Genomic DNA, 8,537 nt, shown 5'->3' with positions numbered 1-8,537 from the left:
AAGCGCCAAAGGATGATTGGTGTTCCCATGTTAAAGGGGTTGGCAAGCGGCTGTCTAAGAAAGGAGAGGCATTTACACTCCCAACGGGAGAAGCTTGTGTAAAGATACCAAACTCCGTCATAGAGAAGAATCAGAAATCTTGGGAGCCCTTTGTCTTAGGACAATTCTACTCGGATCCTCCGTCTCAGGGAACGCTTCACAACATCGTCAATGGAATATGGAGCAGACAATACAGAGACATATCGGTTTCTAAAATGGAGGGCTTCGCTTTCCTCTTTCGAATTCCTAACGCTGCAACCCGTCACAGAGTGATTCATCAGCGATTATGGCAAATCGAAGGACAAACTATGTTTGTAGATAAATGGGAGCCTGGAGTCGTACCTTCAAAACCCGAGCTCACCTCAGCGCCTATTTGGTTGGAGCTTAGGAATGTGCCCCTCCAATTCTTCAATGAGGATGGTTTGGAGAGGATTGCAGGTTTAGTGGGCTTCCCGAAATACCTGCACCCCATGACCGCTAACAAGACTAATCTCGAGGTGGCTAAGGTCTTCACCGTCATAGATCCAAGGAAGCCTCTTCCCGAAGCAGTCAACGTGCAGTTTGACTCTGGTCAAATAAGCAGAGTACTAGTCTCAAGCCCTTGGATGCCGCCGGTGTGCGAAATCTGCAGGGAGATCGGACACGTTTCTAGACGATGCCCCTCAGTGATTAAAACATGTCCTCGATGCAACTCTGACAAACACAGTCTCGCTAACTGTCCTCAGAACAAGCATGGTGAGACAAATGGTAAGAAGACAAGAAGGGGAAGATCTAAATCGAAGCAGGTTTGGCGGGAAGTTGACCCGGATTTGGCTAAAAAGTCGGTATCTCCAGCAGTCCCTGCATCTCACACTGAGTCAGTGACAGCAACACACACTGAGTTGGTGACTGTGTCCCATACTGCGTCTGTGATTGCTAACAAGTTGCAATCAGCGAAGCTTATGTCTGCACATGAGTCTAAGCTTGGCACGATCCAGGATACTGTCATTGGTGAGTCCAGCGGAACACCATACTATCTCAGATCAGCAAGGCAGAGAAGCGCGTCTGGCAATTCTCGCTCTTCTGCAGAAATCCAACCGGATTCTTCAGATGTCGAGACCTCTGATTCAGATTTGGAAGAAGGGGAGCTCAGTAAGCACGACTTGGAGCTTGGTTTTGAGGTTGTGAGGAACAAAAAGAAGTTTTCAGGGCTAAAGAAGTCTGGCCAGAAGGGTGATCGGGGCAGGGGTCCCAAACTAAATTAAATAATGTCGACGGATATTTTTTGTTGGAATGTACGCGGATTAAATAAATTTGATCACCGCAGCGGATTAAAGAAATGGTGTAGGAATAACTCTCCTCTTTTTGGTGGCATCCTTGAGACTCATGTGAAGCAACTCAAGTTGAATAAGTTTATGTCACAGCTTTTTCAGGGATGGTCGGTGGAAGATAACTACCTCTTCTCTCCTCTTGGAAAGATCTGGGTTGTCTGGCACCCATCTCTAATGGTTACAATTTTGTCAAAATCTCTTCAAATGATCACCGCTGAAGTCACTTGGCCGGCTTCTACTCAGACGACAGTGGTTATTTCAGTGGTCTATGCGTCAAATGATCCTGCTCAGCGTGCGCTTCTCTGGTCAGAGATTAATGATTTAGCAGTACAGCATGGATTGAACTCCAAGCCCTGGCTAATCCTTGGTGATTTCAACCAAATCAGGGACCCCTCTGAACACTCTCTAGTCCCTACTTTAAATATGGATAAAAGAATTAGAGCTTTTAATCAATGTCTGTCTGATGCATATTTGGATGATCTTAATTTCAGGGGCACTACTTACACTTGGTGGAACAAGCGCAAGAGCTCCCCGCTTGCCAAGAAGCTGGATAGAAGCCTTGTAAATGACGACTGGTACGCTATGTTTCCGTCGTCAGTGGCGTTTGTGGGGAGTCCAGATTTCTCAGACCATGCTGTCATCTCTATCACCCTTGAACCAAATAGGATGCGGTTAAAGAAGCCTTTCCGGTTCTATAATTTCCTCATCCAGAACTCAGATTTTCTTGCAACAGTGGGCACAAGCTGGTACACGTTCAACATCACGGGCTCCGCAATGTACAGAGTCTCCAAGAAGCTGAAAATGCTGAAAAAGGTCTTTAGAGATTTCAGCAGGAAGAACTACTCAAATATAGAGATAAAAACGGCTCAAGCGCATGATAAGCTCCTTCAAGCTCAATCGGCTACGCTCACTCTTCCATCAAGCATCAACGCCAATACTGAGTTGCAGGCTCAGCAGGAATGGGAAGAGTTATCAGCAGCAGAAACATCTTTCTTCTTTCAAAGATCGAGCATTCAGTGGATGTCTTGCGGGGATGGAAATTCTGCCCTGTTTCACAGATACGCGGCTTCAAGGCAGGCTGCAAACCATATCCATTTCCTTTTTGCTGAGAATGGCGACAGGATTGAGTCTCAGTCGGGCATGCAGGACCTGTGCATTGATTATTTCTCTGATCTACTGGGGAGTCCTGTCTCGCCTCCTATGTTCATCCAAAGCGACTTGGATCTGCTTTTTAATTTCCGCTGCTCCAACAGTCAGGCTGCTAGTTTTGTTAAAGAGTTCACTGTCGAGGACATAAAGGAAGCCTTCTTCTCCCTGCCTAAAAATAAATCTGGCGGACCCGACGGTTACTCTGCTGAGTTCTTCGTTGCTTCGTGGTCTATTGTTGGGCCGGAGGTTACGGAAGCCATATTGGAATTTTTTAGGTCAGGGCAGCTACTAAAACAGTGGAACGCAGCTAATCTCGTGTTGATCCCCAAGAAGCTGAACGCGTCTCTGACCACGGACTTTAGACCGATCTCTTGCCTCAACACGGTGTACAAGGTCATCTCCAAGCTACTTGCTTCCAGGCTGAAGGAAATCCTTCCTCTCATGATATCCAAGTCCCAATCTGCTTTCCTCCCGGGCCGTCTGTTAGCGGAAAATGTGCTGTTAGCCACTGATCTTGTCAACGGTTACCACACGCAGAGCCTCACGCCGAGGGGAATGTTGAAGGTTGATCTGAGGAAAGCGTTTGATTGTGTGCGCTGGGATTTCATCCTCGCTTCTCTTCGAGCCTTAGCCATCCCGGAGAGCTACATCGCCTTAATCTCGGAATGCTTGTCCACGGCTTCATTCTCGGTTTCGGTTAATGGCGCAACTGGAGGGTTCTTCAAGAGTACTAAAGGTATTCGGCAGGGAGATCCTCTATCTCCGTACTTATTTGTGTTAGCTATGGAGTGTCTGTCTCGTCTCCTCCTCTCTAGATACGAAGCCGACATCATTAGATACCACCCGGGCACAGAACAGCTCAAAATTTCGCATCTAATGTTTGCGGATGACGTAATGGTTTTCTTTGATGGCTCAAGTAATAGTCTGCATGGAATTTCGGAGTGCTTGGATGATTTTGCGTCATGGTCGGGCCTGCAAATGAATACATCAAAAACAGAGCTATTTACCTCCGGTCTCGACCAATCTGAATCAGCTGCTATTGCTAGCTACGGATTCACCTCTGGTCAATTACCCATCAGGTATTTAGGACTCCCCCTTATGAGTAGGAAGCTCAAAATATCAGAGTACGCCCCGCTTCTCACTAAGATCACAGCGAGATTCCAGTCTTGGTCGGCTAAGCTTCTCTCCTTCGCAGGAAGACTGCAGCTGCTTAAAACTGTAATCTTTGGAATTGTCTCTTTCTGGCTCTCTGCATTTATTCTTCCTAAGGGTTGCATAAAAATGATCGAATCTCTGTGTGCCCGGTTTCTTTGGTCCGGAAACATTGAAAACAAAGGCATTGCAAAAATTGCTTGGCAAACGGTTTGTCTACCGAAGGAGGAAGGCGGCTTAGGCTTGCGGAGCTTCTCGGTTTGGAATCAAGTGCTGTGTCTTAAGTTTATCTGGCTTCTTCTGTCTAAGTCTCCTTCTCTTTGGGTGGAATGGCACTGGAATCTACACTTGAATGAGCGCTCCTTCTGGGCAATTGAACCGCGAGCGACGGACTCTTGGGCATGGCGGAAGCTGCTCGATCTTAGACCTCTGGCTCTTCAGTTCTGTAAAACAAAACTTGGTAATGGCAGGTCTACAAGCTTCTGGTTTGATGTCTGGACCCCTCTTGGTCAGCTGATTGATTATATTGGTCCTGCTGGACCGAGAGCGTTGCGGATCAGAGAGAATGCGCTCGTATCTGACGCCATCACGGAGAACGTCTGGACATTACCGCATCCCCGCTCTCAAAGGGAAGTTGAACTTCATATGTTTCTTACGACAGTGATCTTGCCTCTCCCTTTAAATGTTGTTGATGAGGTAGAATGGTTAGCTGCTGATTTCCCCTCTCGTATTTTCAGGTCTTCCACGACGTGGGAAGTATTGAGGCCACGTGGGGAGGTCAAGGACTGGGTGGATGTTGTCTGGTTCAAAGGTGGAATACCGAAGCTTGCATTCACTATGTGGATTGCAAATTATAACAGACTCCCCACTCGTTCTCGTCTAGCGGCCTGGGGTCTTCCCATCTCATCGGATTGTCCATTCTGCTCACGCTTTGAAGAAACGAGAGACCACCTGATGTTGTCATGCCCTTATAGCACAGCTGTATGGCAGGATGTTCTGAGAAGATGCCACCCACCTTCTTCTATGTTTACTTCTTGGTCAGAGCTCCTTTCTTGGGTCCGATCCTCTCCATCAAAGAAGCTAACTCTCTTGAGGAAGCTGGCGGTTCAAGCGGTGATCTTTAATATCTGGAAGCAAAGGAATAACCTGATCCATAATCAAGTCTCTATCTCTCATGCTTCTCTGTTCCTTGTCATTGATAGGCAGATGAGAAACATTTTATCAGCTAGAAGATCAAGAAAGCCATTTCGATTGCTCATGCCAATGTGGCTGAGTTATAAATTTTTTGTTTCTGTTTTAAAATTTGTTCCATCTTGTTTTTTACTTTTCTTTTTGCCAAGATGGTTCGGACCTAAGTTCGCCTTGTATAACTTCTATTCATTTATGATATTTACAGTTTAGCAAAAAAAGAAGAATAAATATAATGAATACAAAAAAAAGATTTGAATGTGAAATTTTGCTTTCTTCCAGCACACATTTGTCCTATATGTGTATGCTACTGCCCGGTCCCCACGGTCGAGACATGCCAAATACCGAACCGGTTTGGTTCCATTTGTTTTCTTCTTGAACTGAAGTACTTGGAATTGATCTAGTCTCTCTTTTAATCATTGATTTCTTCTTTTTATCAACAATTAGGTTAGCACTTGTATACGGAAATTGAATTATGTATGATGGTATATTTCCTTTGGGGCAGCCCAAGTATGTTACAAAGAGGTTATAATCATAAAATGAAAAAAGTTTAGAGGCCTTTAGGATAGTAAAAGGGGCAATGAACTGAAAAAGAAGTGATGGTCCAGAATTGCGAGAAAAGAACATGACCTTAGACTCTCTGACCCATCTCACGTGCCACTATTCTCTTCTTCCTTCTAATCCCTTTCTCAATCATCAAAAATCATATTCATACAAATACGTATGTGTATCTTTAACAAAAAAGTATATGTATATATAGAATTTTATACACAAGATGGTTACATTGCTTGTGCGACTTTCATCTCTATGATTATATAAAACTTTATTTCCCAATTTTGATGTTTGAAATGAATTGATGGATTTTTTTTTTTCATTTTGAACACTAATATGATGGATAAATCTCTCAAAATTCAAATGTTTTTCATATCTCTTCCGATTAGAATTTAGGTTTTCCTTAAATAAGCCAAAAGTACGAGTGATATTTGATGTCGGATGGTAAAAATGATTATGATATCATATGCATATTCTTATTAACGAAACGTATTATATGTTTAGTAGAAATTTCGCAAAGTTGAATGGTAAAACAAAGAATATATATTGTCATTCAGCAAATTAATTTCATAGCTAAGCTTATTTTGGAGTTACACTTCCATGATAGTACGGATCAAAATCAATATCAAATAATGTCTCACATGCACACATTCAGAAAACTCAGAGCTTCAACGTTTGTCAATTTTTAATCATTCCCATTTTTTTTTTCTGAATATGTCGTTTTCGCCCACAATTTTTTTATGAAATCTATATTCGTTATTTTCTGAGCAAAAGATAATAAACAAAAATTTGGAATGTCGATATATAAATCAATGGTACTTAGTAGTTCAATAAGGAAGAGAACGTTGTAAAGAGCAATGACACTAGAAGCTTTATCATCAAACGGTCTCTTAAACTTTTTGCTCTCCGAGTCTCTTTCACCAACCCCATTCAAGTCTCTCCTCGATCTGGAGCCATCGCCGGAAAATGACATCATCATCTCCAAGAACACAATTCCGGAGATGTCTCCCCAAGAACCGGCGTCACGGCAGCCACCACCGGCTAGCAGAGGGAAGAAGCGGCGGAGGAGGAAGCCTAGGGTTTGCAAAAACGAAGAAGAAGCTGAGAATCAAAGAATAACTCACATCGCGGTAGAAAGAAATCGAAGAAGACAAATGAATCAGCATCTCTCTGTCTTAAGATCTCTCATGCCTCAACCTTTTTCACAAAAGGTTCATTATTTTTATGATAAATTCTTTTAAACTTCTTACAATATCGACTAGGGTTTCAATTTTATGGTAAAATTGTTTTAAAAGGTTTAAGATTTTAAGTTGAATTTCAATATTTATTTACTAATATGTTCCTTCTTTTCTTTGTGCCGTTGTTTTTCATGAAAGGGTGATCAAGCTTCAATAGTTGGTGGAGCCATAGATTTCATCAAAGAACTTGAACATGAATTACTATCTCTTGAAGCTCAAAAGCTTCAAAAGGATAAACTAAACCAGACTGTTACTTCTTCAACAAGTCAAGACTCAAACTGCGAGCCTGAGAATCCTCATCCGTCTCTATCACAGTTCTTTCTTCACTCGTACGATCCAAGCCAGGAGAATAGAAATGGGTCAACAAGCTCGGTGAAAACCGCTATGGAGGATCTTGAAGTGACTCTAATAGAAACTCATGCTAACATCAGAATCCTGTCAAGAAGAAGAGGTTTCCAATGGACCTCGGTGGTGGCTACCACCGGACCACCGCAACTTTCAAAACTAGTGGCTGCTCTACAGTCACTCTCCCTCTCCGTGCTTCACCTCAGTGTCACAACATTGGAAACTTTTGCCATTTACTCAATCAGCACTAAGGTAAATTAACTGAATCCGATCTTATCTACACCGGAGTTAAACAAGATAAGTTCGGTTCAGTTTTGGAGCATTACGGTAAAAAGATGTTACACCTTGGGTCCGTTGGACACTTTAATTTATGCAGACTATTCTATCAGAGCTAGGGTAAGAGAACTCTTATCATTAGTACCATCTAAGCTGGACGATAAAACCGGACTAAACCGAGTTTGTTCAGATACTATTTGAGGGGTAACTTTTGAAGAAGTTACGAAACTAGAGCTAGACTAGACGGTATTATTATGTACGGTCAGAGAGGCAGGGAACAGAAAAGGAATGTCTATGAACTCTTAACTAGATTTGGTCTAACATTTATTGCCATACTTGGCGGAGTTATATTTATTTTTCACCAATTTTTTTTTAAAAGAGGTTTAGTTATTGCAACGTGAATCAATATTAATTATTTTTCCTTTTTAACTTGAAATGGTGTTATATTTTTAGGGGTACTGAAAGTTAACATTACATTATATTTTGTATTGGATTTTGGAAGGTGGAAGAGAGTTGCCAGCTAAGTTCAGTAGATGACATTGCAGGAGCAGTTCATCACATGCTAAGTATCATTGAAGAGGAACCTTTTTGTTGTTCAACAATGCCAGAGTTACCCTTTACTTTCCCCTTAAATCACACAAATGTCACTCATTCTCTCTGAGAATTCTCCTTTCCTTTTCAATTCTTTTATCACATAGCACATCTTTGATAGTTTTTTCTTTCAGAATAAAGAAGGTTTATTGCTTTCTTTTTTATTTCCTAGGTTTTTTCTGACTCTGTAAAGGCTAAATGTGAAACCATGCGGAGTATAATGGCACGTAATATAAAAGTAGTTGTTTTACTCCTTTTTCATTTTATTAAATTTCAAATAATTTAGCATACTTGTCAGGGTTTGAGTTCTTATTTGACCTGATTTTTTTTTTGCTAAAATTTGGATAATTTGATCTGATTTGGATTGTAATACTCCCTCTGTTTCAAATTAGATGATGTTTTAAAGAGTTTTGATGTTTCAAAATACATGATGTTTTGGTATTTTTATATTAGTTTTAGTTTATTGAAGATTGTGTAGCCAATGATGTTTTTATAGTTCTTTTGATGATTGGTTGAATTAGTTTTTATTTATATTTTAATTGATACATTCTAGGTAAAAGTGTATGTCTTAATTCTTGTGCATTAACCAAAACATCAACTATTTTGAAACAGAGGGAGTATTTGTTCTTAGTTTCGGGAATATGAATTTCGTTTTGCGGGCTTTAGTCTCTAGGGAATGTATATTTATATTATTAAA

General features: G+C 41.4%; 2 protein-coding genes across 2 annotated transcripts; both read left to right on the top strand.

The window, feature by feature from the left end:
• The first annotated feature begins 254 nt into the window (after positions 1-254).
• Positions 255-1,283, top strand: LOC130511138 (uncharacterized). Its single transcript, XM_057007998.1, has one exon. The coding sequence runs from the start codon at positions 255-257 to the stop codon at positions 1,281-1,283; it is 1,029 nt and encodes a 342-aa protein (XP_056863978.1).
• Positions 1,284-6,190: 4,907 nt separating this feature from the next.
• On the top strand, positions 6,191-8,093 carry LOC108851411 (transcription factor bHLH71). Its single transcript, XM_018624839.2, has 3 exons — positions 6,191-6,601; positions 6,767-7,225; positions 7,752-8,093. The coding sequence occupies exons 1-3, from the start codon at positions 6,248-6,250 to the stop codon at positions 7,908-7,910; spliced, it is 972 nt and encodes a 323-aa protein (XP_018480341.2). The 5' UTR covers positions 6,191-6,247; the 3' UTR covers positions 7,911-8,093.
• The last annotated feature ends 444 nt before the right edge of the window (positions 8,094-8,537 follow it).

This window comes from Raphanus sativus, chromosome 4, assembly GCF_000801105.2.
Source record: "Raphanus sativus cultivar WK10039 chromosome 4, ASM80110v3, whole genome shotgun sequence".
Classification (NCBI taxonomy): domain Eukaryota; kingdom Viridiplantae; phylum Streptophyta; class Magnoliopsida; order Brassicales; family Brassicaceae; genus Raphanus; species Raphanus sativus.
Note: the sequence above shows the minus strand (reverse complement) of the source record. Positions and strands in the feature narration are given on the sequence as shown.